This window comes from Rhododendron vialii, chromosome 1a (genome assembly GCF_030253575.1).
Source record: "Rhododendron vialii isolate Sample 1 chromosome 1a, ASM3025357v1".
NCBI classification, from domain to species: domain Eukaryota; kingdom Viridiplantae; phylum Streptophyta; class Magnoliopsida; order Ericales; family Ericaceae; genus Rhododendron; species Rhododendron vialii.
The window spans coordinates 36543737-36562239 of record NC_080557.1 but is presented as its reverse complement, the minus strand read 5'-3'; the positions used below and the strand labels follow the sequence as shown (position 1 = coordinate 36562239).

The following is an 18503-nucleotide window of genomic DNA, read 5'->3' as shown; positions in this document are numbered from 1 at the left end:
TTCTACCTATGAGAAAAACGCTTATAATTGGTAACCCAAGGAGTTTGATCAAATGGGTATGATCAGAAAGCCAATAAGTACTTGTTTTTTATGAGGCTGCATGTTCGAATCACACGACGCCAAACATTGAAAAATTTGGGGACACTGGAGAGTTTGATCGGTCGTTAACTTCAGGGCCTCGAAAGACCTGGACAATGTGATTTAAAAAAAAAAAAAAAACCTTGTAATTGGTGCACGTGGTAAGTTATAGTAGCTAATATGGATGACGAAAGTGACAGTACCACTATTATATACGGTATGATTGGCGTAACTGCCTTACTTGATTTGATTTTCTCTGATTTGATTTTTATACTTTGAGCATATTTTGTTGAAGTTAGATCTAATTCTCCCCGTCCGTACCCCGTCGGTTTGAGGATTACATGGACAACACTGTTATTGTTGGAGTGCTTATTATTGTATTACAACAGCTCAATATTGTACCCAAAAAAATGTCTTGAAGCACTATATTTTGCGTATTGGAATTGACTCAAGCCAAGTGAATTAGATGACGCCGATTAAAAAAAAAAACAATTAGATGATGTCAGCATAACATTCTGGACATTTTTTTTTTAAGAAATTTGTTCTCGTGTTATTTTTCTGAGGTAAAAGGATGTGAGAAATCTTTATCTTCAATTTTTTTTTTTGTTGAGAGATTGATTATCGTGATCAGTCGAATATCACATACAGAGTAACACTTGTTACTGTGAAGGATCACATGATCGAATGTAAAACGATATAGAAATCTCGAATATTAACTGAATAGTATTGAAATAGTAGAAATGTTTGAATGGCATTATAACTTGTTCACCTTAAAGGTTGATCATGAGGATCTAAGAAGGGTTAAAGAAAATGACTTTCGGTTTTCATTTGGTGGATGTCCATTTTCGGTAGTAGTCTAGCTTTCAAGCTGTAGTGAAAATTAAGAAGGGGAAAACTTGGAAATGGACATGCTTGCAACTTTGGGTGACACATTTTTCTGGAAGAAGATAGCAGTATATCTCACACTTTTATTTCAATCTTCTTATTAAAGAGCATGTACAGCAACAGCAGCATAGCAAAGAAGGCACTTTATTACCTAATCAAAATCAACAAAACCCAAGAGCAGCAGCCTTAATAAACCCTAGGTACTTGACATTTTGCTACAGCCAGTGGCATAGCCAAAAAATATGTACGTATCAGTGGGGGCATTATGAAATAAAATTCCGGTGACATAGAATTTCGCACATCCCCCTAACCCTCAACTTTTAATGCTTTTTGGCAATATGACGGTGACTTACATGTTACATCACGAGAAACAAATTGATGTTTTCATATTTTAGAACAGTGTTTTGTTCATCCATTTATTACGAATCCTAAACAATTAAAGTAGATAATACTATCATATTCACTCTATTTTTGAGTTATTGAACATAATATTCTTTATGTATTGTGTGTGTATTTTGATGAGTTGATTGAACCACATAAAAAGCAATAACAGATTCGATTCAAGTAAAAAAAATGCAAAGGGGCCCCGGGGGACCTACATTGCCTCCGCCACCTGCTACAGTACTTCACTACTTAATTACTTATACCTAACCATTGTTCACATTTCACACGAATCACACACCAATGCTTTGTTTATTGTTTCTCTCTCTCACTTAACGCTCCCTTTCTTTCTCCATCTGTCCATTTACGCTTCCCCGCCCCGCCTCTTTGTTGGGTAGTATTTTGTATTTGTTTATTTAGTAGAGATAAAGAAGAGGATATAGAAGCTGTTGTACATTTTGCACTAGGTAAACCAAAATTCACACTTTTTCAATATTAGCCTTCTTTTTTTTTTTTGCTACCCTTGTTGCACATGCTTTTATAACTTCTGCTAAGCTAAAAAAATGTGGGAGAGGGCGATTAGCGTGTGGCCGCCCTCCTTGAACGTGAACAAGGGAATATTCCTACCTACCTGTTAGAGGCTTAGACATGATCATGAGGAACCTAACCGAGTCTTGCAGAGGGAATCTCACACAAGAACTTTGTAAGCGTAGTTAAGATGAGTTAAAATTTTACTCTATAAAATTCTGGCCCCGCATAACATAATGACAAAAAACTAGCAAGTTAAAATTACTCCAAAACTCGTCAAAAAAACTCCAACTCATGTCTTCGTAGTCACCAAACCACTTGAGAGTAAGCAACTTACCACAATAGAAACCCTAGATCAGGGGCAGATGCACTTGGTGAAAAGGACGGTCATGTGTCCCTGGATTTTCAAGACTTTCACTTATATCCCTATATCAATCTATGATATATTTCATTTAATCCCTCAAAAATTGGACTAGTGTCCTATTGATATTTAAGAATTACCAAATCTATCACTCTTATAAGTCTCAAAAAAAAATTACAAAGACAACCTTTTAATCGATGTGTTTAACTTTTTTCTATGAAAAATAATTTTTTGTCTCGATCATAAATCTATAGTCAATCGCTTAATTACTCTATTTTATACAAAACCATAGAGATCAAATTATATTTTTGTGCTTGCCAGGAATAAAAGTTAAAACATTGGATAAAGTACTTATCAATATTCAATTAAACTGCCTTTTTGAAGCCAACTCAAAAAAATATTTTAAAATTTATCAACGAATTAAATTATTTGTGTGAAATTCGTGATCGGGCTGTCACCCGAAACTCATCAAGTCAATGTTTAAGGACCTGGGAAGCCAGTAACGGGCCTGGGTCGGCCCATTTCCCAAAACAATGCACAACATATTGGCGGGAAATCTGAGTAGAACATTCCTCAGTCCACATGTGCGGCTGCATCACAACGTAGATCAACACCCAAGTCCATCTCACTAATATAAGCCGTCCGATGGAGAGACCCAAACGAGATGAAACTAATCCACGGATTGTGACCGTCGATGTGGATCGTGTACGCGGATTTCAGGAGGGCCCACCCGATCGAAGCCAGAGCTTGACCAGCAACTGCTGTGTAGATGAAAACACCGGATCCTGCCCTCTGCTACGAGCATAAACTTCAAGCCCTACCCTCTCTCTCTCTCTCTCTCTCTCTCTCTGAGGTTTTTCCAGAAACTTTGTTAAACCCTAGCTTCTTCAGCTGAATCCATTCTTTGGGGGGATCCGAAATGGACACCGGTGGGAGCAGTGAAAGTCCAATCGAAACCAAGAGAGGCAAATCGAAGACCCCTCGAAAAACCAAAGATAGCGTCCTCAAACAGAGTCAGTCCCTCTCACTCGCTCGCTCTCTCTCTCTCTCTCCGTATATGTTCGAAGACTGCGTGACTCAGAATTTTAACGGTTTAAGCGTTGGCTGATTGATGTGTTGGTTTTTTTTTTTTGTTTTGCAGAATCTCCAGCTGAGTTCTTCGCTGAGAACAAAAACATTGCTGGGTTTGATAATGTGAGTGTGAAACGCGTCATGTTTGACTCAATTGCGAATTCTGATCTTTGGTTTGATGGGTACGGTTTACACCATTTTGTTGCACTAAATGCTCATACGTACGGGTGGCATGTTGATATTTGGTTTTAGTTAGTTGAATTCAGCTCTGAACTGAGCAATTCATAGCACTTGTTGATATTAGGATTTTTAGTTAGTTGAATTTCCAAACTTTCTTCCTCGATTGAAATGAATTTACTGTTTGGGGATTTTCAGTGTGAATAGTAAGTTGGCATCAGTTTATAACGTAGTAAATGTTTCAGAATGTTCTTCTTATTGTTATGATGAATTTAGTTTGTTGAATTCAGCTCTGAACTGACTAGTAGTTGTTCATAGCCATCTGGCGTGTTGATGTTAGGATTTAGTTAGTTGAATTCAGCTCTGAACCGTGTTCCTCGATTGAAATGAATTGACTGATTGGGGATTTTCAGTGTGAATAGTAAGTTGGCATCAGTTTCTAACGCAGTAAATGTAGCCGAATGTGCTTCTTATTGTTGTTATATGATGATTTTTTTACTCCTCATTTTTTTGTATCTAATTTCAGCCTGGGAAGAGCCTTTACACAACTGTGAGAGAACTTGTTGAAAATGCTTTGGACTCTGCAGAGGCAATCTCTGAGCTTCCCGTAGTAGAAGTGATGATGTAAGTGCTTATGTTTTTTCATATTTGGATGTAAAAATCTACGAGGCTAGCTTGCACTCATGCAGTGCAAAATAGGATTGGTTACTAATTGCTTCTCTTCTTCAGTGAAGAGATTGGCAGAAGCAAGTTCAATTCTATGATAGGTCTAACTGATTTGGATCGTGTTGATGCGGAACTATATGATGATTTTGAGACGGTGAAGGCTCGTGAGGTGTGCGCGCTCTTGATTTAGTTATATAAAGATTGTTCAAAGTTTGTGATTGCATAGTTGTGTTAGGTTGGTTTGTCAATGACTAAATGACTGTAGAGTAAGATCCCAGAAACCACAAAAGTTTCCTAAAAAGTTTAGAGAAGTAGTAGTCCTATTAGAGTAATCATTGTATGCTTTCCACTATTGTGAAGGTCTTTAGGTGACGTTCAAAATCTGGCCCATATTCCTTTGACAATGTCTTCTGGTAACTGCAAAGGCTATTCTTAAGAAAATGGATCGATGCGAGGGATCAAAATTACAAACTTTTGGTAGCTCATAAATATGGTTTCTGCAAGTTGTTAATGTTCATTAATTTTTTGTTTTCTGTGTTGCTACCAGAAACGTCTTGCTAAGGAAGCTCGTAATCAAGAAATTCAAGCAAAGAATGCTGCTCTTGGGAAGAAAGTAAAAGAGCCAGCAGCTGCAAAGGGTATTAGGGGTCGAGGTGAGGCCTCATTTTACAGGGTGATTTGTAAGGTGTGGTTATTTCCAGTTAAAGTGTGAACTCTCTGCTAACTTGCTCTATTTACAATTTTGTAGGTGACTGAATCATCTTTAACTTATTTTGACACAAGCGAGTTCGGAATATTGTATGCATATTGACTTGCTTTACTGTGCTTTGCTTTCATGTAGGACAATGGAAGAGGAATGCCACATGATGATATTCCTAATATGTTTGGACGAGGTGTGGCATTATTTGCTAGAAATAGTTTCCATTTGATACGCTTCTTTTGGTTTTTCTTTCATTTTCCCCTTTTCTTGGGCATTTGGACTGGAGTAGTTGTTTAATCAAAGAGAAGTTTTGTCTATGTACTGTGGAGAATGGCTATTTCTAACTCTAAGAGTATGTTGTAGAAGTTACTAATTGTGGGTATATTTATGTAGTTTTGTCCGGGACAAAATATGGCTTGAAGCAGACACGTGGAAAGTATGGACTTGGTGCAAAGATGGTAATGTTATGACTTCATTTAGCCAATCTATGCAGCTTCAAGTCTTGTAGTATGGTAACTTTCTTGTGAAATTGTGTAAATCATAGCTTTCTAGTTATTGATTGGTTGACAAAAAAAAAAAAGCCTTTCTAGTTTCTGGTGATGCATGCAGAAAACCGCTCCAATCAGGCTTCATTTGCATGATTTAGCACCTATTATTCTTGATTTAATAATCTGGAATCCGTGATAGTAGATGGATGGCAATATCCTCTATCATGGTCATATGCTTACGATACAGTACAGTCTTAAATTTGATCTTCATGGATATGTGTAGGCGTTAATTTGGTCCAAGATGAGTACAGGGCTTCCTATTGAGATCTCATCGTCAATGAAGGGCCAAAACTATTTTTCGTTCTGCAGGCTGGATATAGACATTCATCGGTATGTTTTATGTAATAACTTAATAAGGACAATGGGAAGCGATATTTGATTAAACTGTCAGTGTCTATGATTATTACTACATTAAGCATAAATGTGATTTGCTGTTGAACATTGTCAATTTCTCGTACTGGTTCCTTCATATTGTCTGATTGCATTTCTTACAATAGGAACATTCCTCACATCCACTTACATGAAAAACGAGACAATAAGGAAAGATGGCATGGAGCTGAAATCCAAGTTGTCATTGAGGGGAATTGGACGACTTACCGCGTATGTAGTACTTAGTTTGGCCCATATCATTTGTTTTTTATTGAAGTTTTAGTTGTGCACCCAATTAAAGCAAAATATTCATGCCACCTGTGTCCATTCATGTTTTATGTGAATATGATGAGATTTGACATCTTTTTGTTGTTCTTGTTGGCTACTAATCCTGTGTTCACATTTGCAGTCCAAGATCTTGCATTATATGCGTCAAATGGCAGTCATAACACCTTATGCTCAGTTCCTTTTCAAATTCGTGTCAGACGCATCAGAGTACTCTCTCTCTCTCTCTCTCTCTCTCTCTCTCTCTCTCTCTCTCTCTCTCTCTCTCTCTCATATCTAGTTATTCTTCTTGTGTATAGTCTGATTGTAGCCTTTCATTCTGTTATTTATTCTTTCTTCCTCAACGAAGTAAGAATGTTACCATCAGCTTTGCAAGAAGAACGGATGTAATGCCACCAGTTCCTCCTGAGACGAAATATCATCCATCAGCTGTTGATTTGCTTCTCATCAAACGCCTTATTGCAGAAACTTCAAAACAGAACCTTTTGCAATTTCTTCAGCATGAATTTGTAAATATAGGGAAATCTTATGCTGAACGTCTAATTGGTAAGAATTCTGATTGTTCACCCTAAAGTGGTGATCATTTTATGCCAAGTAACATCATACATTAGTTTGACTTAATGAAAACTGTTACACGTCTTTCTTTCTGACATCAAACAGTTACTTGCAGTTCTGAATCCATGAATTCTGTTAAATGATCTTCATGAATCTTGTATTCGTTTCTAGGCTCTAGCACTACCAGATAAATCCGCTAATTCCTTCCAAATGATGTTCTCGTGTTCTAGGGGAAATGGGTCCAGATTTTAGCACAAAAATGCCTGTTAAGTCGCTGACGTCTCAGCAAATAGTTCGCATCCATCAGTTGTTTCGTCAAGCAAAGTTTGACGACCCTAGTGGTGATGTAAGTTGCTCTGTGTCTAGGTTTTGGTCCAGCTATGATTGGTGTCAACATCATCGTATTGTTTTCTTTTCTTTGTCTTTTTTTTTTTTTGGCACATCAAGACTACACTTTTTGCAGTGCCTTAGTCCTGCTGGGGAATACAATCTTCGTCTTGGAATTATAAAGGAGCTGCACCCAGATATGGTTGCGACTTACTCAGGAAGGTTGTGTCTGATATGGAAGTTTTTTGGATCTACTTAGTACTCTCTTCATGTTTTAATTTAGCTGATATGTACAGAAGGTTTCGCTAGATTATAGGTGATAAAAAAAAAGAAAAAGAAGCTATGTTGTTTTAAGTTATCTCATTTTTTCGTGTGTAGTGCTCAAGTTTTTGAAGGCCATCCATTCATCGTGGAAGCCGGGGTCAGTGTGGGTGGAAAAGATGTTAAACAAGTATGTGCTTTGCTCTTTTCCTGGCTGGTTGTCTGTTGTCCATACACATTCATCACAAGTCCAATGAGTAAATTTCTGTGGTGGTTGAGCCGAAAATCTAGGGTGTGTTGAATGAGTTTTCAGTCAGAATAAGCAATTAGCTCTTTTTGATTATATTGCAAGAATCTTTTATCCAAGGTAAAATATATGAGAGAGCACTAGAAATTTTCAAACACAGACACCAGAATATCCAAGGAATATCCAAACCAGGAAAAAACCATGGACACGGACTGGTAAAAATTATTCATTTAGGTGATCACGGCCACCAAATCAATACCCCTTGGCTGTACGTAGCCATGCCATTAAGAGGGGATGTTTTAACATCACCAGAATATCCAAACCAGGAAAAAACCATAGACATGGACTGTTAAAAAATTATTCATTTAGGTGATCACGGCCACCAAATCAATCAGTGTTCTAAAAGAAGGATTTAATCGCCGATTAATCGGAAATTTGGCCTAACCGATTAGATTAATGCCTAGAAGGTTGAATTAGTAGGTCAGGATGTTAATCGGAGTTAGTCGGCGATTAACCGGCGATTAGTCAGTCGGCGTCTAGCGGCGATAAGTCGATTAATCGGTTAATGGGCGATTAGTCAGCTATCGGCGATTAATAGGGGTAAAATCTATAATTTTGGAAAATCAAGGGGTGTAACTGTTATATACTCCTACCAGTTTAAGGGCTTTGAATCATAGTTTTTAGGGCTTGTTCAACACCCAGTCATCGATTGATCGATCTCGGAGTCACCTGTCATATCTCTGTGTAAAACACGAGATCTCTGAGCCGCCTATCGCCTCTCTCTCTCTCTCTCTCTCAAATTCGAGATCTCGTCTCACTCCACGTCTCCACCGACCTCGAACATTAGTGTTTTTTTTTTTTAAAAGCCCATACCCATATTGACACGTTAGTGATTCTGAAAACAAAGTGTAGTAATATTTTTTATTAAATCTTAACACAAAGTGTAGTATTGTTTGGTGTATATAAATAAAGTTATTATAATTGGTAAGTGACTAATAAATGAACGGTCCATACCCAATACCAGCTTGTGTTATAATCATGTTAACAGTTTTCTGCAAAGGCGAGATTTCTATGTCATATTTGAAAAACAATTGATGTTGGATTGATAGATGAATGTTCAATTTTTTATGAGAGTTGTCATTGGGGAGTATTTATATATTAATAAATAAAAACCCGACTAATTGCTACAAGCCGATTAATCGGCGATTAATAGGTCTCGAAGCTCGAAGGTGGTCGACCGAGCGACGAACGCCGAGCGACTTTTAGAACATTGAAATCAATACCCCTTGGCTATATGTAGCCAAGCAATTAAGATGGGATGTTTTAACATTTTTCTTAAAGTTCTTTAGTTCGTTTCTGATTTTTCGTACATCGTCTGGACTGTAAATGAGGGAGCAGAAAGGGAAAATTGTACTCCCTGCTTTTTTGGAGCCGATTATATTGTGCAAAGCAATCGTGTGTAAGAATATCAGAGACGTGCTTAGTATACCTTTTAGCTGTAGCTTTAGTATAATTCAGCAGCTTTTCCTTTTTGCAAGTGTCATGTGACTTGTCACATAAAGGCGCTTGCTGTCTTGAGTCGTAATTGTCTTAAAGTTTGATATAGGCATCTGCACTCATGTACAGATTCTAATATGCAAGTTCTAATCTTCACAACTGGCATGCATCTTGTTCTAGATTGCAACTGAAGGTTATTACTAGTTTACTCAATAATAGGGGGTTGTTTGTCTGTTCTACTTCTTGTTGGTTTTTTGTTTTCTGAACCCATTTTTTCTAAGTATGCCACATTCTTCAATTTGTTGCCAAGTATTTGGTGGAGATTGAAGTCCGTGTTTTGATTGATAGACGAGTCAGATGACTGATCCCATTGGTGTTTTTTATTGAATGGTTACTAAATTTTCAGACACGGTTGCTTGACTAGTTTGACTTTGAGTGATGTAGAAAACTGCTGACGGTGTAAAATCTCCATTCTCTTCGGGGTCTTTCTGTATATAGTAAGTAGAAGATAATGAACCATGTTATGCTTGCTTAAATGTAGGGTTTGAACATTTTCCGGTTTGCAAACCGTATTCCCCTTCTATTCGAGCAAGGAGCTGATGTCGTCACCAGGACTGCCCTGAAGAGAATCAAGTAAGACATATGAGAAGATATTATACATACATGCGTAGCAGGTCTGAATTTGTCTTAGTTTGGAAAATTGATAACAAAAAATCCACTTAGTTCAACAACTAGAATCTCATTGAAATGCATCTTCTTTCAGTTGGAATAGTTACAAGATTAACCAGACACAAGACAAGATTGGTGTCTTTGTGAGCATTGTAAGCACAAAAATCCCCTTTAAAGGGACTGGAAAGGAATATATTGGTGATGATATAAAAGAGATAGTATCTGCTGTCAAGGTGAGTTTTTGCGTTAAATTGCTTGTTACTGCTATGGAAACAGTTGGTAAGTTAACAGCATATTCCTCCAGACTTCTATTCAGCAGTGCTGTGTCCAGCTAAAAGCCAAAATAGTTAGGAAAATTCAGGCTCGAGAGCAACAGGAGAGAAAACGAAATTTGAGCAAGTAAATCCAATAACTCATTTTCTTTATCTATGAGCTTTAGTAAGTGAGAGTGAGTTTTTGTTACACCAGTATGAGTCTATTTTCATTTATTGTCAGGTACATTCCAGACGCAACAGGTGCTATATATGCTGTCTTACAGGAAATGGCACGCTCACACGCTGCAAAGAGAAAACGTTATGAGGGCGAGGATGCCGAATTACTAAAGAAAGTCTCAGTCCGTTCGATAACAAAAGAAACATTGAGTGAAAAGCTTGCTCAACATGTTGAACAGGTAAACTAAGCAGTTTTGGTAAATGTTTGCTTTATTCTTTTCATCACCTCTACCTAAACATCAGCCGGCTTTCTTGTGAATACGACATAAAGTGGTGGCAAATCCACTGTTTTCGATAGTGTTGCGCTTCTGTTGTTTAAAAGTGATAGAACGAGGGACACATAACAATAGTTGCATGAATACGAAACATTGCCCACGCGATAACCAATCAAGTGGTAACCCTTTGTTTTGATGCAAGTGGTGGTTAATTATTATTATTATTATTTTTGGGTGTGTGTGTGTGTGTGTGTGTGTGACATGGAGGATGGAAATTAGTTATCGGGGAGGAAGCTCCCTACGTTTGAAACTGGGTACATGAGCGGGATAGCACTTAATGTTCTCGGGTTGGACCAGCTTCTGAACTTGAACTAGAAGATTATGTCAAAATATGGTGGACCTGGTGTTCAGAGGGAGCAGTCCAGTGCTGCGATCGCTTTAAATGTTAGGATACATATTCTAACATCCATGAAAGTCTAATTGCTAGATTCTTATTTACCTTTTTGTATTGCAATTTGGTGTACTTAAGGTAAGAATATTGGTTCTCTCTCCATGCATACAAGATTGCCTGTCTTTTTTAACTTATTACATAAATATGAAGGTCAAATAGATAACAGGCAAAAAAAAACTAAGTCGTGCCTATTCGTTGTGGTGGTGTCCGACCTCTGGTGCAGGCCCCTCGGGCCCGTCTGTCGTAGTGCTGCGATCTGAGGCGAGGCTCTTGGGCCTGCGTCAGTTGGGTTGGCTCCCACATCGGGAGTTTGGGTTTGGGTGTGTGTGTTTAAAGGGTTCACTGAGCCTCTCCTTAGTCAGCAATTGCTTAGGTGAGTTAGTAAGTGAAATTACCCTCTTGACCTTCATCAAAAAAAAAAGAAAAAGAAAACAGGCATTTGATATTTCCTTCCTTTTGAATGTAAATTTGCAGGTAGACTATGAAATGGCGCTGGAGTACGCGACACACAGTGGTGTTAAGGAGGAACCCAGAGAACCCATATATATACAGTCGCTGGAAGCTGAAAAACAGTTCATTGATTTCCATTGTCCCATATTTGTCTTCAGGCTGTTTCAGTAGGAATTTCCAACTTACCGGATTTGATATACAGAAAGACAGAGTTGATTTTATTCTGACGATTTGTAGTATTGTATTTCAGAATCCAACTTGCATCAAATAATTGAATACGACTATTCTTCAGCAAGATATTGCTACTTTGTGTGTCTATTGTTGCCAATATATTCCACAGGACTACTGAAACCCTATCTTTTTTTGTGTTTATGATGGAAGAAACCTCTACTTGGTAGTTGGTACTGCAGTGTTCATTCAGCTTTTGCATATCAATAGAGCTCATGTCGGACCCGTTGGTCAGGCAATAAACTGAAATCTTGATAGTCAATAACCGGGCGTATTTGTGTTTTTCTTATCTTCATGCGATTCAACACTGCCATTTTTATTACTATACACCCATTTGAAGCCAAGTATCCCTTAGGGACTTTCGGTTTTTATCTTTGATTTGCACAATTCTACCATTACAGAACTTGTTCTCAGTAATTGGGTCTGTTTTGCAATTTGTTAACTGAGTTTTACGCTTGTTTCTGAATCACACCCCTTCTTAGTTCACTAGAGTGATTTTCTGTGTTTATTTTCTGTTGGTATTATGTTCTATCTTTCTATTATCCATTGAAATTGTCTACAAGTGCCGATGGGCTTTCTCCAGAAGCCTAGGATGATTGTGTTTATTCTGTTCTTATTTCCGCCGGAATGATTCAGGTGGCCAGGATTCATGTACTCTAAATGGGTCACACTTTCGAACCTCACACACTGTGAGGCTTTACTACGAAGCCTTTAATGCCCAAAATGAGTTTGCCGTCCTTACATTTTTCCATTGCACCAAACAACTGCCATCCAAAAGCTTCAAATCCTAATTTTGCAAAGAAATCAATGGAGTAATATATCTGCATAAGTGTGATCTCAGGCTACATCCACTGCACGGCTAGTAACAGACTAACAGTCAACCAAATTTCAATGCTCTAAGTAGAATCAACAACCAAACTCACTAGTGCTCCTACAGGGGTTGAATCAGATTCTTTGGTAGATTTCTTGCATATTCAAGCCAAGCTCATATTCGACTCATTTGCAAAACGAGCTTGAGAACTATTGGCTCGCGCAAGGTGAAAATCAAGTTGTCCATCAAGGGATCGACTCAAGCTGTTCTTGAACGGCTTGGTGTTTATATTAGAGACCTAACAAACATGATGATGCTATATGAAACTCTGTTATGATTGTTAGAATCACCTCTATACCTTATTATCCCCATATCATCTCTGCGCTGAGGGTAGGCATCGGGGATGTAACTGAATAGCTTCTTATCATCTCCATATGCATGGAAAGTCTAATCATTTTCCTCTTGGTACGCGGTTAAGTTTTACACTCCATATTTTGTAATGTCATTTTCAATAAGTGCCAAAAAGCAGGGTAAAAACCTGTACATTGGACCTACGCAGAAAACCAGAAGTACCCAGATTTGTTCAGTGATATAAAGCCCTCCCAAAAAGGTCAATGTATACAAGGCACTTGAAGCGGTCTCAAACTAACATTGTCCAGGCACCTCAACCGTAAATTCATACTCACTCCCTGACTCATAAAAATATCGACTCATAAACCTCAAATTTAAACTCAAACTCATAAACCTCGAACTTCAATTAGAACTGGTGTAGAATTGAATCCAGGACAGGAATGGCTAACTACCCAATCAAATTCATGAAATGCTGATGATAAAAAAAAAAAAAAAAAAAAAAAAAATTCATGAAATGCTCTTTCGTATATGTATGTATCTGTCTCAGGTCATAGAGTTCTTTCCCGAATGCCAAAAGTAAACACCACCACAACAGACAAGAGAATAATACGCTGAAAAGCTATCACTAAAACAACGGATCAACCACACAGGTAAAAACACAAAGCGTCGAATTCCCCGTTCATTCTGGTCTTGCTGAAACTGCAAAACTAAGGGAAAGATGGTGGTGTTATGAGGTGGTGGTCAGCAGAGTTTTAGAATTTAGAATAACAGAATATGGATTTCATGGAAGGAGATAGTCAACGAAAGTACACAAACTACATAACGTGATAAAGATGAAAATAGCGAATGTAATAGATCAAGAATGCAGCAGTATAATCATTTCCGGACCTTTCAACAAAATTCAAGAAAGAATTTAAGAAGGTATTACCAAAAAAACAGGAGCAATAAACAAAACAACAAAATGAAAACTAGAGTCAGTTGCTCTTCACCCGACATCTCTTGTCCTGTCCCTTATGCAGAAAAAGGATAAAATTACCAGCAACCGGTAGCCACGATATTAGTTGCACTCAACACCTACTTCAGCAGCTCGACGAGGCTTGTTTTTCCGCCTGCTTCCAATATGACGAAAACCATTGGACTTTGTCAAGTCATCTGTGCTTGAACTGGTTCCAACACCATTTTCCACTTTGACTGAATCTGATTTCTCTTTGGCCTGCAAATTCCGCTTCCTCTTCTTTCCATTTTCTGCTGATACAGAACTTTTAACGTCTTTGGTTGATACACCATTCTTCGTAGTCTCACTGTCATCCTCTTCTGCTTTTTCATAATCTTCTTCATCAATCTCATCCTTGAGTGGTTTTTGTGGCCTTCCCCTTCTCTTCTGAACTGGGATTTTTTCTTCTTCACCACTTCCAGCATCTTCGTGGCTAGTAACTGAAAACCTTTTCCCCTTTCCCCTCCCCCTACCCATAATTATAACAACCACACCGGCGAGAAGGTCACACAGCAAAAGAGTTCCAACGTTCCAAAATGCTTGACGCAGCCAGACCCAAGCTTAGTCCACTACCCAACTTAGGTTGTCAGGTGCCCATGCATAATGAAGCTGATCCCCGCTAGTGAAAACTTCTGAAAAAAGAAAGAACAACCTCCATTTGTGATATTGAAAAAATTTACACTAATACTTAATGTAATCCTAAAGATAGAGGATATTCAAAGTCTCCCAATACGACAGCATCTTTGGACAATAAGACCATTTTTTCTTTTTAAAATACCGATTGGCATATCGAACATCTCATTTACCTCAACTGGTTCAAGTCTACTAGCAATATGCAGGAGTAATGATTCAAAAAAAATGTAAAGAGTTCAGAAATAGTCATCCTCAGTAGTGCTGTCCAAAAAACCCACCCGACCGACCACCCGACCCGACCCGACCCGAAAATTCAGCCTCGGACGGTTTAAACAGACATAGTCGGTCGGGTTCGGGTTGGGCTTAGATAGACCCGCCAGTTTGTCGGTCGGGTTCGGGTGTCATATATTAAATTTCGGGTCACCCGACCCGACCGAATGTCACAGAGTATAAAAGAAAAAAAATCCATCTTTCATTCATTAGGGTTCTCTTCTCACTTCTCAGTCTCCTCTCCTCTCAGTCTCTCACTCTCCGCCGATTTCCACCCCACCCCACCCACACCCAGCCCCACCACGGACGGCCCCCACCCCACTCTCTCAGTCTCTCTGACCGGCGACCAAGTCTCCGGCAAGTCCTCTCCGGCCAGACCTCTCCTGCTCTCCAATCTCCACATCCACTGATTCCACTCTCCTCTCTGACCGTGGTACGTTTCTCTCTCTCTCTCTCTCTCTCTCTCTCTCTCTCTCTCTCTCTCTCTTGCTCACGTCAGTCTTCGATCTCCGATTCTCCATAGTTTTGATGATTTAATTTTTTAACTTTTAGTTTTGAATTTCTAGATCTCCAGAATCTTTGTGGACCACTCTCTCGTTCTTGTTCGTAGCCGATTGCAGCCGATCAACGCCTAAATCTGGTACTTCTCTCTCTCTCTCTCTCTCTCTCTCTCTGTGGAAGTGAGTGGCGGCGCGCCGGCGGCGGCGGCGGCGGACTGGTGGTTGATGGAGTTCATTTTTAAACTGCTAGTTTTGTAATTTGTTGCTAGATTTTGATGGAGTTCATCTCTAATCAGATAGAACTCGTCTCTGTGTGTATGTGTGTCACTGTGTTCTTGTGGAGGGACGACTGTGAATGTGTGATGTACTGATGTTTTGAGGGGAATATCGTGTGCTCACGTTTTTATATGGTTGATTTATTGTACTGCATTTTATAATGCCTATTGAGTTCACAATTTGCCATAGTAATTGTCCATATTAGTGCAATATATTAGATGTTAAAACTCAGACACCCGAAGCAGTAAATTAGGGTGTCACAATACCTATGGTTTCTTGAGAGGAATTAGGGAACTTAGACACCTGATTGGATTTTGCTTCTTCCAGTAGCTTGATCAATTTGTTGTTTCCAGACATTCGCGCTTCACTAAGTGGACTCCGTGGGGGATTTGTGCGAACGTAGGGACAGTCCAGATTTTGATATCTTGGTATGGTGGAAGAACAATTCCAACAAGTATCCAATCTTGTCAAAAATGGCGCGTGATATATTAGCTATGCCTGTGTCTACAGTAGCTTCCGAATCAGCCTTTAGTACGGGTGGTCGCGTACTTGATCCATTTCGAAGTTCACTCTCACCGTCAATGGTTGAGACTCTTGTATGCACCCAAAATTGGCTTTTAAGTACGGTTCCAATCTCTCTTCGACAGTCCATGGATAAAGTTGAAGATCTTGAACGAGGTAATTTAATTCATTTGATCTAGTCTACTTACTATTTAGTTTTTCTTAGTAATGTATTGAATTAAGTGTGTTTTTTTTTCAGAACTCTTACAAACTGAATCAATTGATGATGCAACGCAAGTTCTTAGGGATTGAGGGATGGGCCTTTGGACATTAGACATTGGTAAAACATTTAACATTATGTTATTTTGTAATCTTTGAAGTTTTCAATTTGGTTGTATGATTTTTCTTTCTATGTAACAGGTTTGGTCAGTTTACATGAAGGAGTACTTTGGAGGACATTGAACTACGGGACTAGTTTATTTTATTATGAAAGTGTTTGGTTGTTTTAAATTATTATGGACTTGTAGTTTTAATCACTTTGGACTTGTAATTGCTTGCCTAGTAGACAGTAGTTGACTGAAAATGTTATGACTGGTTGTATGGCTGCTGAAAAAACAGGGGAGAGGAGTGACTAGGGAGGCTGGTCACTGGTGTGTCATGTGTGGCTGTGTGCCCACTGTGCCGTGTTTGGTTTGTTTTTTTTTTTGACATGTGGTTGTCTTTGGTTGTCTTGTTGGAAATCACTTGCTGGAAAATTGGAAATGTAGTAGTAGTGGACTGGAAAGTAGGCAGACTGGAAATCACTTGCTGGAAATTACTTGCTGGAACCTGGAAATGTGGTTGACTGGTTGTGTATGGTTTCTAAATGAATTTTTTTTGATATGGCTTGGTGGAAGCCGGAAGTCTAGACTAGTGGATTGCACTAGAAGTTTGGAAATGTGTAAAAAATTTTTGCTGATGCTTGGTAAATTTTTGTTGTTGATGAATGTGTAAATTTTTTTTGGCTGATGCTTGGTAAATTTTTGTTGTTGATGAATGTGTAAATTTAAATGGCTTAGTGCAAGTCCAAAGGTTAATAAGGGCATTGGGCCTTGTGGCCTGCTATAAAACTTGCAAATTAGGAGGTTAACGGCCCAAAACAATTAAGGAAATGGAAAAAAATGGCCCAGAAAAAATGAATACGGCCCAAAAAATAATAGGCCCACAATGAGGCCCAACCCGATGACCCGACCGAACCCGACCGAATCCACCCGACCACAAATCCGCCCGAACCCGACCAGAAGTTCGGTCGGTTGCGGGTGGGTATTTCTTCAACCCGACAAATGTCGGGTCGGGCCCGACCCGACCCGAACCCGAAAAAATCCGCCCGATGGACAGCTCTAATCCTCAGAGTGATATGATGCTTTTAAAAACATTAGTGTGATATTTCCATAGAGAATCCATTATTTACGAAAACAAAAAAAGAGCACTCCATTTGTCTTAAATTCTTCAATAGTAGAGAATGCATCCCTGGTTGGATTGTTCTTATAAGAGAAACAGAATGAATCACTTTCATGAGATAATAAAATAATCAGATCATATCAACAGCAAAATTGAGGAATCCAATGAGTGTATAAGGAGGATTTCAAGTAGAATAAGAATGTGACCGCCCATACACCTTTCCCACCACACCTTCCGTAACATCCTTAAACTCTTAGGGCTCACTTGTTTTACCGGATATTAGCATCGCATAACTAAATATCAAACATGACCAAATATCCGGTATTTGGTTAAAGTATTAACGTCTTGATCAGCATCCCTAGAATAAATAATCTCGCAAAGTGTGAAATATACAATACCATGGTTTTATTATTCTGATCACTATTAATCTGGGGGGGCTATATATCCTTCCACAATTAGTCCCGTCAAACAAACGGCCTACATAGGTAAGAAAGTTGTATCAAATTCTCTTGAAAAGCTAACTAGAGACTCCTATAAAATCCATCCGTTTAAACAATAAGAGTGCTAATTACTCCCCCTACAATTTGAAATTACACCAATTTGAATCAGAGGTAAACAGATAATCCGAGCAAAACTAGTACCATATGAAGAAGTACTCAGATTAACTAATTGGCCACATGGCCCATGGAAATCAGAACAGAGAAAAAAGAGATTTACCCAATCCAAGATGTAGTCAATAAGATCTATATAGCACACATGGGCATAAGATTAGATCCAACCAATCGAACTAAATTAACAGTAAAACTGACCCAAAATACAATCAGCTTTTTCACCTGCACAACCAACAGCTATCGACAATAACATCTGAATACGGTACAATAAAAATACACCTCAAGCATCAAACAGTGATACATATGGAGATAGAGACAGAAATGAAACTAACCGAGTGTTCCATCAGGAGACCCAGAAGAGGGAATCTGCCAAAAAGCCTGACAAAAAGAGTCAATAAACAACAAGACCCAGATGGGTTTTTGACAAGTTGAAAAGTAGAGGCAAAGATTTGGATAGAGAGAGTTTCGATCTGAAGAGGGAGTGGGGAGCAGGAGTGTTTAGAACCCAGATCAAGAAATGAGCAGAGCAGCGGCAAAGAGATTTGTAGAAGCTGTGTAGTGGACCGTAGGGGGGCGATAGAAGAAGTCAGTGAGTCTCTCCCAAAAGTGCGCAAAAGGCAGATGAGAGAGAGAGAGACTTGTGATTGGCTTTTGTAGTCTGAAGTTCTGCTATGCT

At 38.8% G+C, this 18503-nt stretch overlaps 2 protein-coding genes across 5 annotated transcripts; one reads left to right on the top strand and one right to left on the bottom strand.

The window, feature by feature from the left end:
- The first annotated feature begins 1853 nt into the window (after positions 1–1853).
- On the top strand, positions 1854–11507 carry LOC131317478 (DNA topoisomerase 6 subunit B). 4 transcript variants are annotated; one of them, XM_058347027.1, is made up of 19 exons: positions 1854–3246; positions 3375–3427; positions 4008–4105; positions 4211–4316; positions 4695–4832; positions 4989–5040; positions 5241–5305; positions 5619–5725; positions 5893–5995; positions 6174–6259; positions 6399–6595; positions 6835–6950; positions 7068–7153; positions 7310–7382; positions 9478–9569; positions 9700–9838; positions 9910–10004; positions 10101–10275; positions 11237–11507. In XM_058347027.1, exons 1-19 carry the CDS (start codon positions 3153–3155, stop codon positions 11381–11383), a joined length of 2022 nt encoding a protein of 673 aa, XP_058203010.1. In that variant the 5' UTR covers positions 1854–3152; the 3' UTR covers positions 11384–11507. The 4 variants fall into 4 exon arrangements, with proteins under 4 accessions (XP_058203010.1, XP_058203016.1, XP_058203024.1 ...); XM_058347037.1 differs by lacking the exon at positions 1854–3246 and having other exon boundaries at positions 3375–3486; XM_058347033.1 differs by lacking the exons at positions 5619–5725; positions 5893–5995.
- Positions 11508–13430: 1923 nt separating this feature from the next.
- Positions 13431–18503, bottom strand: LOC131317471 (uncharacterized). Its single transcript, XM_058347022.1, has 2 exons — positions 18160–18503; positions 13431–14228 (listed from the first exon to the last, which is right to left on the bottom strand). The coding sequence occupies exon 2, from the start codon at positions 14071–14073 to the stop codon at positions 13660–13662; it is 414 nt and encodes a 137-aa protein (XP_058203005.1). The 5' UTR covers positions 14074–14228; positions 18160–18503; the 3' UTR covers positions 13431–13659.